Genomic DNA, 23,884 nt, shown 5'->3' with positions numbered 1-23,884 from the left:
TGATGCCTTTACTACTTTATGGCTGTGAAACCTGGACTTTGTACCAGCATCAAATCAGACAACTTCGTACTGTTCAGCAACGCCATCTTAGAAGAATATTGAAAATAAAATGGAATGACTATGTCAGCAACGAACAGGTCCTCTCTGTGGCTGGTGTAGAAGACATAGAAATAAAATTAGTCCGAAGTCGCCTAAGATGGCTGGGTCATGTTTCCAGAATGGGGGATGAGAGGCCAGTAAAAGCCTTATTATACGGTGAACTTGTGGAAGGAACACGTCCCACTGGACGTCCTAAGCTTAGGTTCAAAGACACCTGCAAGAGTTCTCTGAAATGTGGAGAAGTTCTTGACCAATGGAAGTCCAAGGTTGTAGACCGACTACAGTGGAGAAAGCTCATTCGTCATATATGTGACAAAGTCAATGAGAGAAGAGTCAGTACTTACAAGAGAAAGAAGGAAAAGAGAAGAAAGAAAACTGAAGCACCACTAGAGTAGTTTTCCCGCTGTAATCATTACTGTTTTTTTGTTGCTGTTACTCTATCATATGCCTTTTTGTGTATGGTATTGTGTATTGTAGTTTTAAATGTGTCCTACCCGCTTCGGGTCAAGGTGTTGTTGTTGTTGTATCTTGTTATACTTTATTTGCTGGTTATGAAAGCATTTTAACCAGCAGGTGCAATGTGTAATGCCCGAGCACAAATGATGAGGTTTTCCAGTGTCACGTAATGTATAAATACTGCCGTTACAATCCTTTTCTCCTTCTCATGTAGTCAACATACGACAGGAACATGCTATGGAGCTATCCAATTAGCAGCAAGTGATCACACAATGCCCTTGTAGGCATTACTGTCCTAAATTTAACTTGAAAATAATTTCGTGTGAAAATCAGGTCAGTCTCCCCCACCCCAATTACATGGACCAATTATCTTTGTTCCATCTCACAGTTCCATGGTGCTCCATGATGAACTTTGTGCAGAGTTTCTGTGTCTGTTTCCTTGTGTCCACATGGGTTTCATCTGATTTCCTTCCACCTCACAAACATAGACATATAAACATAGACGCCGCCTTCTGCATAGAATCATACGTCATCCTCGCCGCCATATTGGATGTGGCAAAGTGGAGATTCTTCAACCGTCTCTGGTATAGCGTCTAGACAGTAGCCGAGAATAAAGATGCCTCATTCATGTGCTGCGTTTAACTGTACCAACAGGTTTACTGTCCAAACGAGATCACATGGGATTACCTTTCACAGGTGAGACTGGAAAAATACTTTTCATTGTATTTGGTCATTATAATGTAATTTTACGAACGGATTTTTCTGACTTTGTGGCTAATATGAAGTCTCGTGCATAATAGCCGCTTGGTGAAACCTGTCTCCAAACAACGAAGTATTTCCTTCGTAACTACGCTGATTGTTGTTAGTTGCTTAGCTAACTTTTCACATACTATGTAGGTTTCCCAAAAATAAAGAGATGAAAAAGCAGTGGGAGACAGCTGTGTGACGGGAAGGGTTTTCTGCTACTCCGTCATCCGTGCTCTGCAGTGAACACTTCAGAATGGAGGATTTTGACAGAACAGGTCAGACAGTCAGGATCAGAGAGGGAGCTGTTCCTTCAGTCTTCAGTTTCCCAACTCATCTCCACCGGGTAGGTGTATAGTTATAAGCAGTGAGAATTAGATAATACAGTGCCACACTATGATGAACGTTTTTGAAAGTATGATGAATGTTTTTAACCTTTCTGAATGTGAAGGAATCAGTGATGTATTTTGTTTTGGTATGACGTTAGAACCTGGCCGAACTCAGTTTGGCGGTCATTCAGCTCACTTTATTCAACGAGAGTAGGTCTGTGTGGTGACTCAATAAATAAAACAGTAAATTTTTATTTTCATTCACTATTTCCAGTTTTTCCACTATTTCCATCATTTATCATATTCAGTCTTGTAGGTTGGTTATTGTGGCCTCAGGCTTTGGTAGCTTGCTATGGTATGCTGACTGATTAGCTTACCTGAACTATCTATCGCGTATCTGTCGCTAGTTTGCAGTGTACAGGGTATTTCGCACACTATTTATAACCATCACATTAAAAGTTATATGTGTTGTTTTGATGCCTGTTTGTTTCCCAAATATATACGTGTGTGTCTTAATGGGTGAATAAAAGGCATTGAGTTAAATATTACTGTAGAAAGGGGCTTTATGAAGTTCAGTCCATTTACTTGCATTGGTTTACGGGGAAGATTTGCCACATCAAATATGGCGGACACTCTGACGTATCCCAGCAACGGGCCACCAGCTCAATGCGGCGTCTATGTTTATATGTCTATGCCTCACAAACACATGCCAGTAAGTAGATTGGTTGGTGTCCTAAGTATGGTGTATTCCCATTTCATACCCAATGTTTCCCAGATAGGCTCCAGTCCCATCACAGCCCTGACCAGGATAATGCGGTTACTGAAGATGAATAAATGTCCCACCCCTCAGCATTTTCTTTCCATATTTCACATTCTTTGTCTAAATAGTGGCTGTGGCTAACGCATTGCTAGCATTGTATCGTGGCCCAACCAAAACATACCATGCTTTGTTCATTGCTAATCCTCCTACTTTAGCTGGATTTGAACTAATTCACATCTCTTTGTTTTAGAGTGGGTATTCTCTCTATACGGCATCCGTTTTCTCCATACTTCTGTTGCACTGGCCCTATAGTTCAAGCTAAACCAAGTGGATAATCACTAATAATCATGCTACAGGACATGTGCTGATGCAGGCAGTCTCAGAGTCTTTTGAAAGGTGAAGAATGACACTAGCTATGTTCTCACTGCTTATTATTGACCATTTCAAGGAAGGTGTGTCTGACTTGGACATCATCTGCACTGATTACGTGGTGATGTTAATGTTGACGTGGCAGGCTTTGCTGGGAGATTTTAATCTTGCTGCAGTCGAATCTAGTCCAAGCTCATCAGTATAAACAGCTTGCTAGTCACAAATAGCCAGGCCTGGTGATGACTGATAGTGTAACCAGACGTCCAGAAAACAGTCTGACTTTTCAGATTGCTTTCCAATCTATATTTCTTTGTCTGCTTTCAATAAAGTTCACTTTTGCTTGTTTTTTAATTTGGCAAGAGACTTTTTGGTATGGTATCTATAGTAACAGCAACACCAAGCGAAGACACTCTGGAGCTTTGTCTATAGGCTACATGTTGAAAATCGAAAATAATTTGCTATGAATAAATTACCAAACCGAATTGAGCAAAGAACATTTCATCACCCTTTTCATTGCATCAGCTATATACAGTATAAACAAAGATCAGCCAACGTTTTTACAATCTTCAGTTGTACAGTTTCTGTGAGCCTGTGCACATTGCAGCCTCAGATTCTGTTCTCGGCTGAGAGGAGTGGACACTGATGTGGTCTTCTGCTGTTGCAGCTCATTCGCCTCAAGGTTTGACATCTTGCGAGTTCTGATATGTTTTTCTGCTCACCACGGTTGTAAAAAGTGATTATTTGAATGACTGTAGCCTTCCTATCTAGTCTGACTATTCCCCTCTGCATACATGTCAACCTATACGGAATGTCCGTATTTTATACGGATTTGATTCAATAAACATAGTATACGGGCGTATAAATAAAGTTATACGGACTCTTTAAAAAAACTTCAATATTTATTTAGAGCTATAATCAATTCCCACGATGATAAAAGAGTGCATAACATTTACAAACGTACTGTACACCACAGACAGCCAGTAAAGAGTCTTATGAAATCGTGCGTTATCTTGTGGTAGCGAGACTTCGTTCCACTTTTGATCATGCGCACACCGCATTGCGAGAATCCCGCCAACCGGGAAGCCATAGACATATAAACATAGACGCCTCCTTCTGCGTAGAATCATACGTCATCCTCGCCACCATATTGGATGTGGCAAAGTGGAGATTCTTCAACCGTCTCTGGTATAGCGTCTAGACAGTAGCCGAGAATAAAGATGCCTCATTCATGTGCTGCGTTTAACTGTACCAACTGTTTTACAGTCCAAACGAGATCACATGGGATTACCTTTCACAGGTGAGACTGGAAAAATACTTTTCATTGTATTTGGTCATTATAATGTAATTTTACTAACAGATTTTTCTGACTTTGTGGCTAATATGAAGTCTCGTGCATAATAGCCGCTCGGTGAAACCTGTCTCCAAACAACGAAGTATTTCCTTCGTAACTACGCTGATAACACTTTGTGTTTTTGTCAAACATTGGAGCTTTATATTCATTCTGAAGGTTTATTGTTATTAATATTGAATAAAAAGTAACTGGGATATACCATTGTTAATTATCATTCAAATTTTAGGTAAATTATTTTAATTTGCATCTTATACGGATTTTATAAGGGAAATACGGATTTTGGAGGTTGGTTATACAGGTTTGATTGACCAAAGGTTGACATGTATGCCTCTGACCTCTCTCATCAATGGTGCATTTCTGCCTGCAGAACTGTCATTCATGGGATATTTTTTGATTTTCACACCATTTTGTATAAACTCTCGAGACTGTTGTGCATGAAAATCCCAGGAGATCATCAATTGTTGACATACTTGAACCAACCCATCTGGCACCGACAACCATGGTCAGTGAAAACACACTTTTTCCACTTTCTGATGGCGTGAACAATAACCAGAGCGCTTGACCCAAGTCTGCATGATTGTATGCATTGAGCTTCTGCTAAATGATTAGTTGTTGGGATAAACTGCATGACTGTGGGGCGGCACGGTAGTGTAGTGGTTAGCACCATTGCCTCACAGCAAGAAGGTTCTGGGTTTGAGCCCAGTAGCCGACAGGGGCCTTTCTGTGTGGCGTTTGCATGTTCTCCTCGTGTCTGTGTGGGTTTCCTCCGGTTTCGTCCAAAGACATGCAGATTAGGCTAACTGGTGGCTCTAAATTGACCGTAGGTGTGAATATGAGTGTGAATGGTTGTTTGTCTCTATGCGTCAGCCCTGCGATAACCTGGTGTACCCCGCCTCTTGCCCACAGTCAGCTGGGATAGACTCCAACTTGCCTGCGACCCTGTACAGGATAAGCAGTTATGGATAATAGATGCAAGACTGTACGGGTGTTCCTAATAAATTGAACAGTGACTGTATATTAACGGAGTCACTCCAGTTACAACCTTGACCAACTGATTTATAAACCTGAGTCAAGGACATTATTAAAGGTCTTCAACATAGATAGGTGTGTGTAGAAATAAAAATGGGCCAACCAAATATCTGAGCCATCTTTGATGGTGATTTAATTTTATTAACCATATCCAGTAATGGCGGCACGGTGGTGTAGTGGTTAGCGCTGTCGCCTCACAGCAAGAAGGTCTGGGTTCGAGCCCCGTGGCCGGCGAGGGCCTTTCTGTGCGGAGTTTGCATGTTCTCCCCGTGTCCCCGTGGGTTTCCTCCGGGTGCTCCGGTTTCCCCCACAGTCCAAAGACATGCAGGTTAGGTTAACTGGTGACTCTAAATTGACCGTAGGTGTGAATGCGAGTGTGAATGGTTGTCTGTGTCCATGTGTCAGCCCTGCGATGACCTGGCGACTTGTTCAGGGTGTACCCTGCCTTTCGCCCGTAGTCAGCTGGGATAGGCTCCAGCTTGCCTGCGACCCTGTAGAAGGATAAAGCGGCTAGAGATGATACGAGATATCCAGTAATATGCTCATTTTATTAGTGTGTTAACCAAATTTGCTAGCTAAGCTGAAAATATTGGCCTACTCTGACATGATTCTCACTTAGCAACCAGAAAATTTGAGAACTTGGAGACAGACAGCGATGTCCTCCTCTCTGGAACGTGTGTGATGGTTTCTTGGGTTCGAGCCCATCTGTCCCTCTGCCCGAGTTATTTCTCCTGCCCATCTGCGAAAATAAATGGGGGACAAGTGATACAGCCCATGTAAAGAGCCCTTTACTCTCAACAACTTGGTGGCAGACATGGTTGCGCATACATCAAAGGTTTTTTTATTCTTTTTTTCAGGAAAGGGGTGCATCCAAATTATGGTCTGTAGGACTGTAATTACACACACACTACAAATGTGGTAAATAGAGGTTAGTTTGAAAAAAGTTGGTATACTCAAATATTTTTGACAACGGTTACTGCGGGTTTCCCTGAATGCTTCACAATCATGTCCATTTCAGACTGCTGAAACCTTATTAGATTTTTTTTTGCGACTGGACTGCTAAGCAGAAACAGTTCGTATAAAAATGGCTACCTTGCCTATGAAAGCATTCATTGAGATTTTCCTGCATCTTTGTTTGGCCTTGAAGAAATACACGCCATATTGTTTTAAGCTGTCCTCCTCCGCAATTGGCTTTTCACTCAGACAAAACAAAGCCCTGAAATTGCTGGTGTAGACATAATCACAATGGAAGTGCTAGCCACGGAGTCTTTCCAAATTAATGCTCAGCATCACAGACAGACAGACAATGCAGGGGCTGGGTTGGGCCATTCATTTGCAAAATAACAAGCTTGTAAAGGAATGTAAAAGACCACATTAGTAATTTTTACATTTACAAAGGCTTTTGGAGCCGCTTGAGCTGGGTTTATTATATGGTCATTACACAAATGAAAACATTTCAGGTGTGCACGCCAAATAAAAAGATGCCATTTTTCAATTTTAGTTCAAAGAAGCAAGTTTATTTGACAATCCATAACTGAGATGTTTACCACCGGGCATGATCGTACAGGAACAGAAAGATAATTACATAGTTATAAAAATGCATAAATCTATATGGATGTACCTGATAACGTTATGGCACTGAAACATGCTTTGTACACATTAAGCACAGTGTGATTTTATCTGTTCGATAATGATCAATCTTTCCTGTACAGTTTACAGCTAAACTCCAAAGGTCTTCAAACTTTTGAAAGAGAGAAAATGGCTTCTGAATAATGAGAAGCAAATATGTCCCATTCATCGGCTAACCAACACAATTACATTTCGTCCAAAGTGAGAAAATGCAACCAGGGAACTGCATATTCAGGCTCGTCACATGTCACACGACCACAGTGTGAATTAAAGCCTATTGTACCACAATGACAAATGTTAAAGCCAGTGTGTTAACCAATAAAACACCCAACAGCACTACATACACACCACGACCATAAAACTGAGGTGACAGAACCACCACATTCGCGCACACACACATACAGTCCTGTGTCGCTCAAATAAATCTGCTACAACGATCAAAGATTTAATGAACATACTTGCAATGATTATTATGAAAGGCAATAAAACACCTGATAGGCTTTCTTTGACATCAGAAAGGAACCGAAAGCTTTAGTTCTCAAAAAATTCACATCATGCTTTAACTTATGCTGCCATCAAATACGCTGATGAGTTGACATCCTTTACACTACAATGTTTTGCCATATGATAGACACGCAACACTCCCAGAAGTCCTGAATGGGTGGCCATCAACAGTAACCGCTGTCGAGTCAGTAAAGATGACATCATCGTGCCAAAGACGAGCTCAAAGATGGGCATTAAAGAAGTTTAGGAGCATTCCATAGTGTGATAGAGGAAAAAATAATAACCAGAACGTGAACGGCTCTGAGATCCAGTGTTGAAGAGCAAGTGACTGCCATTTCAAAACAAGACAATTAAAAGAAAATTCATACACTCATTAAACAGACAAATATAATCTTGTGCACATGACAAACTAAACACGACCATTCAAAAGTTTGAAATCACCACAGCTACAAGTATAAAATGATTAGACTGTATGATGTTAGCACTATGGAACTTCGTAGGTAATAAATCGGTTATAGAAAAAAATATGTCTAGAATTGTAAATCATTTAGACTCGTGTTATAATAAAATTCGTATCCAGAAACATGAATGTGTCAAAATCCTCAGATTTGGAAGGCAATGATCTAATCTGGACACTTTGCTAAACATTAGTGGACGGTGATATAATAGGATATCGATATTGTAAGAAAAAGCATCATAATACACTTTCCTGAGAACTTTACATACACCATGGTGATTTTATATCATCGTCATGCTCTGTTATTGTTCATTGTAACAACCTGGATGTGAAAACCTATTTCTGTATCACAGGTTTCCTTGTCTTTGTTAAATAACTCGTTTAATAAAACCACCATTGGAACCCTCTTACTGATTTGGCTGCCACTTTGTTAGCAACTCGAAACATTGTGATACATTTAACAGTTATTCCACGAAATCGAGTCGTACGTGAGATGACAGCCGACGAGGCACGTAGCGCCGAGTCGGTTATAAGCCATGTACGACGAGATTGAGTGGAATATTCTATCCACATTCACTGGATTTTGAGAAACAGAGCATTTTTATTTTTCGCAAATTCGATAAATAAAAACTTTATACAAAACGTCCGACAAAATAATTTCTGCTTAGAATGTAAACAAATCAGTAGCAAGTTGTGAAAAATACGATAATTATAATTCTCAAAAAATAAAAAGATACGTTCTTACCATCAAATACTTTCATTCCATATTTTGTTGGGGTTTTTTTTGTATTTTTTGGGGTTTTGTTTTCAAGTAGTTTTTATGTCGTCCTCGGTTGGTTCAGCAACACACGCCGCCATTTTGTTTTTCTCTACTCACGGTATAGGAGCTGATATCCTAGTAGAGTAGCCAATCAGTGCACGCGATTGCTCATATCCAGTGAATGTAGATAGAATAATTTGTAACGTATTAAAATATCGTGATATGATATCTTTTTGCAAATCATTTTGCAACGACATCCTTAGCTACTGTAATTATGCATCATTTATTAATTATTTTCAATCAAAATACTGCAGTACTGTCTGGTCTACACTATTTAGATCTAAAGTTAACATTTTAGCACAAAGTAATGAACGTTGAATAAAATTTAGTTGATTCCAAGTGATTCCAAACTTTTCAACAGTAATGTCTGACAAAAAGTGAAGCATATGCATGTTTCTATTTTAAGAGATTAGCACTCTGAAGCTCCCAGTGAACTGATTCTTGGAAAAAAAAAAAAAGGCTTGAGTTCAGAGTAGCTGAGATAGCTAACTAATAAAACAGTTTATAGCAAAGACTTAATAGCTAAGACTGATGTAATGCTTCAGCTCTCACTTCAGTGAAACTATCTTGCTGATTACACACTGCTTGTCTCTCTCTCACACACACACCCCTGTCAGAGCTCCTGATCGGTCCATCTGTTTGAGGCACTGAATGAGTCAAGAGTCTTTGTCACTTTGTCCTTGTGTGTCGAAGAGACTGCGCTCGTGCTATTGGATACACACATATTTCTTCCACCAGGCCTTGGAAAGCATTTTCATCTTATCAGCTGTGCTGAGAACCTTGCGCTCCCGCCTGGCGCGTCTGTCAGACTGGCGCAGGCCGGCGGAGATGGCAGCGTCGAACACTTCTTTCAGATTTTTCTGTGTGAGAGCTGAGCACTCTACGTATGTAACGGCGCCGATCTTGTCAGCAAGGGCGCGGGCATCCTGCTCAGGTACGGGTCGTTCACGCCGCCTTGCGAGCTCGATCAGCACCTTGACATCCTGGCGCAGGTCACACTGTGTGCCCACCAGCAGCACGGGGGTGAGTGGACACCGCCGCCGGATCTCAGGCACCCATTTCTCACCCACGTTCTGGAAGGAAGCAGGACTAACCACACTGAAGCAGAGGAGCAGGACATCTGTGCGCGAGTAGCAGAAGTGCCTCAGCTTATCAAACTCATCCTGAGAGAAAGACAGAAGATTTGAAATTAATACAACACGATAGTAATAGGTGTGACAATAGCTAGTATGACATTCTATCCACATTCACTGGATATGAGCAATCGTGCTCTCTGATTGGCTACTCTACTACTAGGATATCCGCTCATATACCGCGAGTAGAGAAAAACAAAATGGCGGCGCATGTTGCTGAACTAACCAAGGACAAAATAAAAACGACTTAAAATACAAAAAAGCAACAAAATATGGAATAAAAGTATTTGATGGTAAGAACGTATCTTATTTTTCAAGAATTATAATTCATCGCATTTTCCGCAAATTGCGACTCATTTCGCCGGTTTGTTTACATTCGAAGCGGAAATGATTTTGTCGGACGTTTTGTATAAAGTTATTTATCGAATTTGCAAAAAATAAATGTTCTGTTTCTCAAAATCCAGTGAACATGGATAGAATAAACCGGTTATTCCACTCAATCTCGTCGTGAATGTGGATAGAATAAAAGTTATTCTACTCAATCACATCGTACGTGGCTTATAGCCGACTGACTCGGCGCTACGTGCCTCGTTGACCATCAGCTCATGTCCGACTTGATTTCGTGGAATAACTTAAAGATACTTCAATGGGGAAATCCTTTCGGCAAAGAATAATCAAGTCATGCAAAGTCAGGGTGCCAAGAAAAGGGGGTGGGGCATGCAAAGTTGGGGCATTTCCTATTTGCATATTTATATAATCTGAGTTTCTTGAAGAACGCAAGTGCAAAATGTTTTCTAAATTCTCTTGTTTAACTGCCACAGGGAATTTGTCATTCAGTATAGAAACACATCTAGGTGTGGTTTATATTCTGCTTTTCTTGACATTAAAAAAAAAAATCCTTTGATGTAGGCTGCACCATCTTTAAAACATAAAATATTCTAGAAACTTGTACTTTGGTGGTGTAGTGGTTAGCACTGTCGCCTCATAGCAAGAAGGTTCGAGCCCCGTGGCCGGCGAGGGCCTTTCTGTGCGGAGTTTGCATGTTCTCCCCGTGTCTGCGTGGGTTTCCTCCGGGTGCTCTGGTTTCCCCCACAGTCCAAAGACATGCGGTTAGGCTAACATGGGGCGGCCTTGGGCTGAAGCGCCCTTGAGCGAGACACCTAACCCTAAAGTGCTCCCCGGGTGCTGTAGCACAGCTGCCCACTGCTCTGGGTATGTGTGCTCGTTGCTCACTTGTGTGTTCACTGCTTCAGATGGGTTAAATGCAGGAGACATTTCACTGTGCTCAAGTCTGTGTGCGATAAATAAAGTTGTTCATTTCAATTCTTCATTTTAGCAATTTTCTAGCAGCTTCCTATACAAATAGTGTTCAAATTCTAATACGTCTTCTTGACAAAATTTCAGAAAAGCTGTAGCAACCTGATACAGTCTGAAAATCCGTGTAGGAATTGTACATCTAATAAAATCCCATCACTGGCACGTTTTATACTTCACCGAATCAATTAACTCCAACCTCTCAAGTTGCCCAAAGCTGGAACCACCCACACGTCCTGCGGAACACACTGTTCAGCAGCGATCATTCTGAACTCTGCCAAGGCGTGCAGCTCTGGCACACCCTACGCCCTTCCTTTAGACTCTGCCAATCAAGTAACACTAGAGGTCCACAAAGCTTTAAAGAACAGGGCCTCTTACGGTAAATCCTTAAGAACACAGACTTGCCCTGGCTCTGACAGAAGTGCTTAACCCTCCCCTTTCCACTCTGAAAACACTGACCGAATATAAATCATCTATCACAGACTGATCTTGGTGGACGTAAAGCCTTACCTGAACTAACCATATGAAGTGATATAATCAAGGAGGACATGGTCTTTTAGTATACCATTAACTGTGTCGGCATCAACACTTTCCTTTCACTTTGAGCGCAATACCTGAGTAAGAAAGATATCTTATCTACCAACTGTGTTTGCTAAAGCTTGCCTTCCTTTACTGTATGAGAAGATTTACTCGCTGTGTGTTGAAAGGGCAGAGCCGTTTATTGGTTAACCCATACAGTACACAATACAATGTAAAAGATTGAACTGTTTGCAGAATGCAATAGCTTCAAAGCCTGTGCAAACGAATGGATTCAACACAGTGGGGGGAAAAAAAAAAAAGGAGTGAATGCACAGAGCTCTTCAAAAATATCCATAATGGGCACATACCGTAATGAACTTGGACCAATAGCTTTTGATAAACATTTTTTAATAATTGCCGCAGCTCAGAAAGTGGTAAAGGCATAAACCTGGCATGAGGAACTACGCCTGGAGGCAAAACTGGTGGTTGAGCATTTCTTCTTCCAAGCCTGCATGGCTCACACATAGAAAGGCAGAGAGAAGGAGGAGAGAGAGATGAAATACCTTTTCTCTTCCACCTCTGTGGTTGCTACATAATACACAATCCTCTCTAATCTATTTTAATTACCCGGGTCTTGCCCTCCATGACTTCTCAATCATTTCAAATCCCCTTCACATTCTGCGCTCCTGAGCTACAAAAAAAAAAAGCTTCGTCTATATGACAGAGTTAGGAGTTTGCAGCATCAGGTACTGAAAAAGATTCTAAGGCAAAACCAATACAAACCTGTCCTCGAAAATGTCTAACAGGAAGCTCAGAGGAATATTTTAAATCCTAATATGTACACGATAGAATTTCAAGGGCATACAATTAGCAGGAACCCACCGTAAAAAATAATAAATACATTTAAGGTCTGTACCTTAAAATTCCTGTTATGTACCTTTTTTTTCTGAGACTGAGTCGTATTACAGGGTCGGTTCAGGATCAGTGGGAAAGTATGCTGCAGTCAGTGTGCATGTGAAACATCTTTTTTGTGGCCTTGACAGCCCTGAAGTATCTAAACTTGAAACGCTGCACTCCCTTCACGAACACCTCTGCCCCAGACAGGGAGGGTGCACATACATTCAGGTGCTGTCTGAGGGAGTCATTGAGAACAACGCTCCTGTCTGAAAAGGCTGAACAGTCTGAATTGTTTGATATGGCAAACGCTGCAGTGTTTGAATGCAAAAAGGCAGTGGGGTTGTCTTTACCTGTCCAGCAGTGTCGCAAAGCTGCAGTCGCAACGGTTGTCCATCAACCTGTACTACTGCTGCAGTAGACAGAGAGAGAGAGAGAGAGAGAGAGAGAGAGAAAGAGGTGAGGCAAATTTGCATCCCATGGTCACTCACACACTGATTTACATGCACGGATTCACCTGCCCCAGTAAACCAATGTGCTCGAACATTCTGTGCTATAATAAAAATACATCTGCCAAATGAATCAATGTAAATGTAAACTATAAATATAACATTCTGATTCATCTGTAAAATTCAAATAACTGAATCTGTAACTCAAGGTCCGGACTAAACACCATACAAACTGTCAGCAGTCTGCAATAGCACAGGCAAAGAAATATTCAACCGAGTGAACTCTGCCCGCACATACACAATGACTTTTCCTACAGATACAAAGTAAAACCCACCGGCTTTCTCAGTTGGCTGGCTGTATTGTGTAATTGCGTTCAAATCCCTGTCATCTGATCTGCCTTTGATTGTACCTTTTTCCCCTCTGAAGTGCCACCTGTGCTATTGCATAAATGACGCAGTTCGGGGACGTCAGATCCAGTTTAAAGCGCTGGACTGTTACATCACACAAACTTTATGCAGCCCCTTTCAGAGTTTAGACAGACAGACCGACCTTTTGGATCTGGTCTGGTGGATCATATTAAATCAATGAACTTCTTATACATTTCAGTTAGAGAAGCCAAACCAATTTCACGTTAAATGTTTCAAAGCATTTGGAACATTCTGAAGTGCAGAACTAAGTGAACTCAAACTGAGACTGGGACTGATTTTAACTTGTCAACTTTAAAATTAGAAAATGAGCTGGTTTTGATATTAGTAGTATCAGGTACTGTTAGTGGTATTAATGTTATAACAGATAACAGTGGAACAATAGCTCCATCAGAAATACTCCACAATAGATAGTCAGTCAGATAGAGACAGACAGACAGAGAAAGTCCGTCAGACAGACAGACAGACACAAAGTCCATCAGACAGAGACAGACAGACACAGAAAGTAAGTCAGAGACAGACAGACACACAGACAGATAGAAAGTTAGTCAAACACACAGACAGAAAGAGACAGACAGAAAGAGACAGACATACACAGATAGCTAGAGACAGATAGCTGGACAGACAGACAGCTAGAAAGAGACAGACAGATAGCTAGACAGACAGAAAGAGACAGAGATAGACAGACATATAGCTAGACAGACAAATAGAGATAGACAGACATCGACAGACAGACAGAAAGAGACAAAGAAAGACAGATAGTTAGACAGATAAGAAAACGAGACAGACAGACAGACATTCACTAACTGTAGTGGGCACTTCATTATGGAAAACTGCTGATGAATGAAACCAAACCAAACTGAGTCTCAGAAACGCGAGCGAAGGTTTATAGGGACTTTACTGACCCAGAACCTGAGGGCAATAAGGAAAGGTGGAAAGTGCCCAGTGCTCTTTACACAAGGGAAGGGCATGGGTTTTGTGGTCAATTCCCCAACATCCCAATAACACCTGTTTCACCCCCAGTGCTCCTCCACCCCCCAGTGCTCACCCCAGTGCTCCTCCAAGTGCTCACCCCAGTGCTCCTCCAAGTGCTCACCCCAGTGCTCCTCCAAGTGCTCACCCCAGTGCTCCTCCAAGTGCTCCTCCACCCCAGTGCTTCCCCCCCAGTGCTCCTCCACCCCAGTGCTTCCCCCCCAGTGCTCCTTCACCCCAGTGCTTCCCCCCCAGTGCTCCTCCACCCCAGTGCTTCCCCCCCAGTGCTCCTCCACCCCCAGTGCTTCCCCCCCAGTGCTCCTCCACCCCCAGTGCTCCTCCACCCCCAGTGCTTCCCCCCCAGTGCTCCTCCACCCCCAGTGCTTCCCCCCCAGTGCTCCTCCACCCCCAGTGCTTCCCCCCCAGTGCTCCTCCACCCCCAGTGCTTCCACCCCCAGTGCTCCTCCACCCCCAGTGCTCCTCCACCCCCAGTGCTCCTCCACCCCCAGTGCTTCCCCCCCAGTGCTCCTCCACCCCCAGTGCTTCCCCCCCCCCAGTGCTCCTCCACCCCCAGTGCTTCCCCCACCCCCAGTGCTCCTCCACCCCCCCAGTGCTCACCCCAGTGCTCCTCCACCCCCCCGTGCTCCTCCACCCCCCCAGTGCTCACCCCAGTGCTCCTCCACCCCCCAGTGCTCCTCCAAGTGCTCACCCCAGTGCTCCTCCACCCCCCAGTGCTCCTCCAAGTGCTCACCCCAGTGCTCCTCCAAGTGCTCACCCCAGTGCTCCTCCACCCCCCAGTGCTCCTCCAAGTGCTCACCCCAGTGCTTCCCCCCAGTGCTCCTCCAAGTGCTCACCCCAGTGCTCCTCCACCCCCCAGTGCTCCTCCAAGTGCTCACCCCAGTGCTTCCCCCCAGTGCTCCTCCAAGTGCTCACCCCAGTGCTCCTCCACCCCCCAGTGCTCCTCCAAGTGCTCACCCCAGTGCTCACCCCAGTGCTCCTCCACCCCCCAGTGCTCCTCCAAGTGCTCACCCCAGTGCTTCCCCCCAGTGCTCCTCCACCCCCCCAGCGCAGAGTGCTACACTTCCTTACCGGAGAAATTGTCGAAGGCTGTCGGGACGTATTTGGTGGGGTAGCCGTTAGTCGTGTAGCTGACCACCAGGCTGGTCTTCCCCACAGCTCCGTCCCCGAGCAGGACGCACTTCAGCAGCCGCTCCTGCGAGCCCGACGGCCGGCTGCACTTCGGGTTATGCGGCGGAACCGGAGGCGCCATGAGAGGATTATAATCCATCGCGGCTCCAAAGGCTTTACGCACGAGCGTCTAACGGAGATACACAGACGAATGAAGCTTCAAAAAGGGTCGCAGTGTCACCGGATAATCATCACTCCGGCACAGCGAGGCTGCCTCATATCTATCTATCTATCTATCTATCTCTCTCTCTCTCTCTCTCTCCGCTTCAGAACCTCCCGCGCTCTACACAGCGAACAGGCAAACAGCAGCACGCGCAATACAGAGGGGTTTTAAGCTATTGCCTAATTTGAATAACTCCACCCCCCACTATTTCCTCCTATCACAAGCTTTAAATCAATTCTAATTAGACTATCTCCTCCCATTGTTTTACAACACGAGGTTTGAAAAGAAGCGCTTGTGATGGTTGGTGATGCCATTACTAATGAACTGGAGTTACACAGAAGAACACAGACTTCCAGTGAACTGCAGAGCTGCTTGGTTTTCTTTAAGGCACATGATAAACTGTTTTTCACTCATATCAAAAAGATCAGAAGTTTCACTTGTTGTAAGTGCACATCAGTACAGGACTGACTTGCAGTTTTCTTCCAATCAGTAGAGTAGCAGAGCTAATAGGACTTGATGTTTCAGTCCCTGTGGGAAATCAGCACTCTGGATGTTGGCAGTGGGGTTGGAGTGATGAGATGGAAGGTAGGTATGTTATCATGGTCATCAGGTGGGCTCCCTCCTTCTTTGATGTTTCATTGATAAGCCCAAGACGTCTCCAGAAGGCTCAAAGGTGATACCTGGCCCCCAGGTACACCCCCCTCAGTTACATACCATCCTGTGTTCATCTTGATTCCCAGTTGTTGTCTTTCATTTTAATCTCAATCCAGTTGCTGATTTTTCCTGCTGTGTTTGACAGGGACTTGATTGCTTGATGGAGGGAGAGACCCCACACGCCCATCTTCTTCAATAGACTGGTCGGAGATGTACTTTTACAGGAAAAAGCTTGGTCATCCATTTTCATCAAAACCATCTTTCTATGGTGCTGGCAATTCCACAACATACAGTGGTGCTTGAAAGTTTGTGAACCCTTTAGAATTTTCTATACTTCTGCATAAATATGACCTAAAACATCATCAGATTTTCACACAAGTCCTAAAAGGAAATAAAGAGAACCCAGTTAAACAAATGAGACAAAAATATTATACTTGGTCATTTATTTATCGAGGAAAATGATCCAATAGTACATATCTGTGGGTGGCAAACGTATGTGAACCTCTAGGATTAGCAGTTAATTTGAAGGTGAAATTAGAGTCAGGTGTTTTCAATCAATGGGATGACAATCAGGTGTGAGTGGGCACCCTGTTTTATTTAAAGAACAGGGATCTATCAAAAACTGATCTTCACAACACATGTTTGTGGAAGTGTATCATGGCACGAACAAAGGAGATTTCTGAGGACCTCAGAAAAAGCGTTGTTGATGCTCATCAGGCTGGAAAAGGTTACAAAACCATCTCTAAAGAGTTTGGACTCCACCAATCCACAGTCAGACAGATTGTGTACAAATGGAGGAAATTCAAGACCATTGTTACCCTCCCCAGGAGTGGTCGACCAACAAAGATCACTCCAAGAGCAAGGCGTGTAATAGTCAGCAAGGTCACAAAGGACCCCAGGGTAACTTCTAAGCAACTGAAGGCCTCTCTCACATTGGCTAATGTTAATGTTCATGAGTCCACCATCAGGAGAACACTGAACAACAATGGTGTGCATAGCAGGGTTGCAAGGAGAAAGCCACTACTCACCAAAAAGAACATTGCTGATCATCTGCAGTTTGCTAAAGATCACGTGGACAAGCCAGAAGGCTATTGGAAAAACGTTTTGTGGATGGATGAGACCAAAATAGAACTTTTTGGTTTAAATGAGAAACGTTATGTTTGGAGAAAGGAAAACACTGCATTCCAGCATAAGAACCTTATCCCATCTGTGAAACATGGTGGTGGTAGTCTCATGGTTTGGGCCTGTTTTGCTGCATCTGGGCCAGGACGGCTTGCCATCATTGATGGAACAATTAATTCTGAATTATACCAGTGAATTCTAAAGGAAAATGTCAGGACATCTATCCATGAATTGAATCTCAAGAGAAGGTGGGTCATGCAGCAAGACAACGACCGTAGGCACACAAGTTGTTCTACCAAAGAATGGTTAAAGAAGAATGAAGTAAATGTTTTGGAATGGCCAAGTCAAAGTCCTGACCTTTATCCAATCGAAATGTTGTGGAAGGACCTGAAGCGAGCAGTTCATGTGAGGAAACCCACCAACATCCCAGAGTTGAAGCTGTTCTGTACGGAGGAATGGGCTAAGATTCCTCCAAGCCGGTGTGCAGGACTGATCAACAGTTACCGGAAACGTTTAGTTGCTGTTATTGCTGCACAAGGGGGTCACACCAGATACTGAAAGCAAAGGTTCACATACTTTTGCCACTCACAGATATGTAATATTGGATCATTTTCCTCAAAAAATAAATGACCAAGTATAATATTTTTGTCTCATTTGTTTAACTGGGTTCTCTTTATCTACTTTTAGGACTTGTGTGAAAATCTGATGATGTTTTAGGTCATATTTCTGTAGAAATATAGAAAATTCTAAAGGGTTCACAAACTTTCAAGCACCACTGTATGGCAGCTTGGCTGTTGTGGACCACAGTCTGCCTGTCTGTCTGCCTGCCTTTCTGTCTGTAGTGCCTAGGGGAAACACAAGCTGCAATTTTCTTCCAAAGAATTATTAAGATGTGCAAATTGTATAACATGGGCTAATTCGCAGTCATGAAGATTGATATTTTATATTCAAATTATACTGTACAAATGAAACTTTTTTTTTTTTTTGGCTGTGATCAAGAACCAGTGGTCAGATTTATTGCAAATTATATATATTTTGTTGCTTTGCAGTCATTTTAAAGAAACGTGCATATTTAATGTCATGTAATAAAAAAAAAAAAACACTACTCAACTGTATGAAATTTTAAAGCAATTGCAACATGCTATTATAGGAAAATAATCAACTCCAGAGTGGAAAATTTTAATTCGGGGCTATGCCTTAAAGATAAGAAGAATGGCACATGGAGTAACAGATCATTTGCACCAAAAGACTACAACAGTACAATTTTTCTGCAGGAACCATATCATCTAACCTTTAAATGGACAACATAGCACTGTGTTAGGACAAAAAGAGGTTTTCCAAAATTATATGATTTAATATGCACAGATTTAAAAGCACCTAGTGAACATCTGTCTAAAAGTTGATCAATTTAAATGACATTTATGTTAGCTAAGGAATAAAACACAATGTGGGTACACTGTTAAAGAAAAATTACCACTCCGTAGTTTATTATTTTCCTATAAGAGTATGTCCCAAAGTCCTTTATTATCCATGGAGACAAAGACTCTTGTGAAAACCACTATACAAATAAAATGTAATGGAATTTAATGAAATGAAATGTGTTGGGTAGTTTATTACTATTTGATTGGTGCTCATTTGCTCCTCACTTCATTTGTACACTGTGCTGCTTGGCTGCTATCACACCTTAATTTCCTATTCAGGGTTAAAAAAAAAACATCTTTTTCTAATTAGGCTACAAAAATTGTGCATGCAAAATACTGCACTGAGCACATGTGTAGGTTGTACGCTTTCTTTCTGATCTCATCTCATCTCATTATCTTTAGCTACTTTATCCTGTTCTACAGGGTCGCAGGCAAGCTGGAGCCTATCCCAGCTGACTACGGGCGAAAGGCGGGGTACACCCTGGACAAGTCGCCAGGTCATCACAGGGCTGACACATAGACACAGACAACCATTCACAAAGCACATTTATAATAATAATAATAATAATAATACAGTTGGTGGCATGGTGGTGTAGTGGTTAGCACTGTCGCCTCACAGCAAGAAGGTCCTGGGTTCGAGCCCAACAGCCGGCGAGGGCCTTTCTGTGCAGAGTTTGCATGTTCTCCCCGTGTCCGTGTGGGTTTCCTCCGGGTGCTCTGGTTTCCGCCACAGTCCAAAGACATGCAGGTTAGGTTAACTGGTGACTCTAAATTGACCGTAGGTGTGAATGTGAGTGCGAATGGTTGTTTGTCTCTATGTGTCAGCCCTGTGATGACCTGGCGACTTGTCCAGGGTGTACCCCGCCTTTCGCCCATAGTCAGCTGGGATAGGCTCCAGCTTGCCTGCGACCCTGTAGAACAGGATAAAGCGGCTACAGATAATGGATGGATGGATGAATTTGGCAGTTTAATATTCTCTCTCTCTCTCTGTGTATGTCTCCATCTGGTGGAGACTCTGTGTGTGTTCTTCCAAATGAAGTCATGGAATTACATTTGGTTAATTTATTAATAAGATTGCAATCTAGAGATTAATAATTTATACATGCAAAACCATTAACAGGATATTAAATTATTATAATCCTGGCCTACTCTAGTCTCTTTGACAGAAATATAATTTATAGTGCTGCATGTAGATAAAAAAGACCAGGTTTTTTTTTTCAATTTTTATTTCCAACATATTATTGCAAGATTCAAGATTTGTCTTTGCTTTCTGAAGATACAAAAAAAAAAAGATCAGATTTTAGGATAAGATTAGAGATAAAGAGGTGTCAATACAGCAAAATTCCCAACATGTACAGCACAGTATCTATCTCCAGTCCTAGAGAGCTGCAGGCCAGCAAAGTACGGTAATTTTCCTGTTTTAACGCATCTACTGGTGCATCATATCCATTATCTGTGAATAGGAAAATCACCCAGCCATGCTGGACCCAGTCGTCCAGAACTAATTACACTGTGGTCTAACTGGAAATAAAACTCTGGTGGTTTTGCTGAGCAGGGTCTTGTGAGATACAGATGAATTTATTATTTGACTGAGCTCATCTTTCTAATACTGGTACAGTATTTCATTTAATAATGTAGGAGAATATGAGGATTGATGGAAAGAGCAGCACAGAATGGTGGAACTTCTTTGGGCACAGCAAGCAACCACAATATCTCTCTAATTACATTGAAAGCATTCTTACAGGATATAAATTAATAATACAGTATTCCTCTAATGAGCTACCAGTGACAGACAGCAGTGTGTGTAGGAAGCTGTCCAAAAACAGGGACAACAGTGATGATCAGGTCTGCTTTACGGCTGTTCACAGCTCCGTTGCGAGTTTATTTGGACAATTAAAAAAATTGCGTGCCATCACCAGGCCCAGATCTTTCACCACGCAGTTAGGATCATGTTTAAAAAATTTAAGGCAAGCAACAAAGATAAGGGCCCAATGTAAGATTTGAGAGAGAAGCTTAATCAATATGCAATGACAAGAAATGTGTTATGGCATTTTTTAAGTTCACAGATAACTCCATTAGGAAAAGTTACTCAGACTAGTCGCTATCGCTGTTATATATCACATCTGGCACCCAGTGAGCTTTATTGGGATTGCAGTAGCACTGGATGTCTATTCCAGATAAAAGTTATTATTTATGATTAGATGATTTCCTGTAATCAAAATCATACCAATATTCTACTATTAGTAAGGAATCACAAATCATGCCTACGGTCAAAACAACAGCAGTAACTAACAACACTCATTCAGCTTTCTACAACCCCGATTCCAAAAAAGTTGGGACAAAGTACAAATTGTAAATAAAAATGGAATGCAATGATGTGGAAGTTTCAAAATTCCATATTTTATTCAGAATAGAACATAGATGACATATCAAATGTTTAAACTGAGAAAATATATCATTTAAAGAGAAAAATTAGGTGATTTTAAATTTCATGACAACAACACATCTCAAAAAAGTTGGGACAAGGCCATGTTTACCACTGTGAGACATCCCCTTTTCTCTTTACAACAGTCTGTAAACGTCTGGGGACTGAGGAGACAAGTTGCTCAAGTTTAGGGATAGGAATGTTAACCCATTCTTGTCTAATGTAGGATTCTAGTTGCTCAACTGTCTTAGGTCTTTTTTGTCGTATCTTCCGTTTTATGATGCGCCAAATGTTTTCTATGGGTGAAAGATCTGGACTGCAGGCTGGCCAGTTCAGTACCCGGACCCTTCTTCTATGCAGCCATGATGCCGTAATTGATGCAGTATGTGGTTTGGCATTGTCATGTTGGAAAATGCAAGGTCTTCCCTGAAAGAGACGTCGTCTGGATGGGAGCATATGTTGCTCTAGAACCTGGATATACCTTTCAGCATTGATGGTGTCTTTCCAGAAGTGTCAGCTGCCCATGCCACACACACTAATGCAACCCCATACCATCAGAGATGCAGGCTTCTGAACTGAGCGCTGATAACAACTTGGGTCGTCCTTCTCCTCTTTAGTCCGAATGACACGGCGTCCCTGATTTCCATAAAGAACTTCAAATTTTGATTCGTCTGACCACAGAACGGTTTTCCATTTTGCCACAGTCCATTTTAAATGAGCCTTGGCCCAGAGAAGACGTCTGCGCTTCTGGATCATGTTTAGATACGGCTTCTTCTTTGAACTATAGAGTTTTAGCTGGCAACGGCGGATGGCACGGTGAATTGTGTTCACAGATAATGTTCTCTGGAAATATTCCTGAGCCCATTTTGTGATTTCCAATACAGAAGCATGGCTGTATGTGATGCAGTGCCGTCTAAGGGCCCGAAGATCACGGGCACCCAGTATGGTTTTCTGGCCTTGACCCTTACACACAGAGATTCTTCCAGATTCTCTGAATCTTTTGATGATATTATGCACTGTAGATGATGATATGTTCAAACTCTTTGCAATTTTACACTGTCGAACTCCTTTCTGATATTGCTCCACTATTTGTCGGCGCAGAATTAGGGGGATTGGTGATCCTCTTCCCATCTTTACTTCTGAGAGCCACTGCCACTCTAAGATGCTCTTTTTATACCCCGTCATGTTAATGACCTATTGCTAATTGACCTAATGAGTTGCAGTTTGGTCCTCCAGCTGTTCCTTTTTTGTACCTTTAACTTTTCCAGCCTCTTATTGCCCCGTCCCAACTTTTTTGAGATGTGTTGCTGTCATGAAATTTCAAATGAGCCAATATTTGGCATGAAATTTCAAAATGTCTCACTTTCGACATTTGATATGTTGTCTATGTTCTTTTGTGAATACAATATCAGTTTTTGAGATTTGTAAATTACTGCATTTCGTTTTTATTTACAATTTGTACTCTGTCTCACCTTTTTTGGAATCGGGGTTGTAATTACAGTTTGTATTTAATTATATCTATATATAGGGGGTGTGTCATCATGTGCATTACATAGATTATCTTGCTTTTCCATTTCAGTTTTGAGCACTGTGTTTACACTATTTAGTTACAGCATTCTCATTGCTACTTTTATACATGTAACTTTTATGTACCTTATTATTACACACGTCTGATAAGCAATAGATGAACAGAGCCGTTTACTTAAGTGTCCTGTTCTGCTTCCCTGCTCCTGAAGTTCCTCCTCCTGTCCTGCACATTTTAGCGTTTTCCCTGCAGCTAACACATCTGATTCAACTAATCAGCTAATTAATTAACAGCCCTTCCTGAGTCAAAGTAGGTGTGTTAGAGCAGGGAGTGAAATTGAGCAAGATGTAATTGTTCACTACATGGCCAAAAGTTTGAGGACACCTGACCATCACACCCTATGTAAACCTTCCCTAAACTGTTGCCACAAAGTAAAAGCACACAATGTTTTATTGTAGTATTCAGATTTCTCTTCACTGGAACTAAGAGGCCCAAACCTGTTCCAGCACGACAATGCTCCTGTGCACAAAGCAAGCTCCATGAACACATGTTTTGTCAAGGCTGGAGTGGAAGAACTTGGGTGTCCTGCACAGAGCCTTGACCTCAGCCCTACAGAACACGTTTGGGATGAACTGGAACGCCGACAGTGCACCAGGCCTCCTCAATTGACATCAGGCCTCAGTAGCGCTCTTATGGCTGAATGATCATAAATCCCCACAGCCACACTCCAAAATCTAGTGAAAATCCTTTCTAGAATAGAGGAAGTTATTATAACAGCAAAGGGGGGATATAAACCCGGAATGGGATGTCCAGCAAGCACGTATGGGTGTGATGGTCGGTGTCCACATACTTTTGGCCATAGTGTGTATCTCAATAAGGGAAGTTTTACTTGAGGGATTCGGAAAGGTGGTGATGCAGACATAATGCGTGTCTAATACTAGGACACTCTTAGAGAATTTCGAACCCTTTGCTTGTCCTTTATTTATCCAAATAACCCTTAATGAACCAGTTTTTCTAAGCGTGCATTCAGATGTACCCTCGTTTGACTAACAATATATAGGTAGTTAAACGCAAAATCTTTTCTTATTTCAAAGAGGAATTCAAATAGCACAAAGGAAAATGTTGGAAAAAG

General features: G+C 42.2%; 1 protein-coding gene across 4 annotated transcripts; it reads right to left on the bottom strand.

Moving 5' to 3' along the window:
• Window positions 1-6,632: 6,632 nt before the first annotated feature.
• rhoub (ras homolog family member Ub) lies at window positions 6,633-15,728 on the bottom strand. Of its 4 annotated transcripts, none has more exons than XM_060944203.1 (4): window positions 15,344-15,728; window positions 12,761-12,819; window positions 11,962-12,021; window positions 6,633-9,710 (listed from the first exon to the last, which is right to left on the bottom strand). In XM_060944203.1, the coding sequence occupies exons 1-4, from the start codon at window positions 15,540-15,542 to the stop codon at window positions 9,255-9,257; spliced, it is 774 nt and encodes a 257-aa protein (XP_060800186.1). In that variant the 5' UTR covers window positions 15,543-15,728; the 3' UTR covers window positions 6,633-9,254. The 4 variants fall into 4 exon arrangements, with proteins under 4 accessions (XP_060800186.1, XP_060800187.1, XP_060800188.1 ...); XM_060944204.1 differs by having other exon boundaries at window positions 12,761-12,816; XM_060944205.1 differs by lacking the exon at window positions 11,962-12,021.
• Between the last annotated feature and the right edge of the window lie 8,156 nt (window positions 15,729-23,884).

Source organism: Neoarius graeffei, chromosome 17 (assembly GCF_027579695.1).
Source record: "Neoarius graeffei isolate fNeoGra1 chromosome 17, fNeoGra1.pri, whole genome shotgun sequence".
Lineage (NCBI taxonomy): Eukaryota > Metazoa > Chordata > Actinopteri > Siluriformes > Ariidae > Neoarius > Neoarius graeffei.
This window is presented reverse-complemented; position numbering and strand designations above follow the sequence as displayed.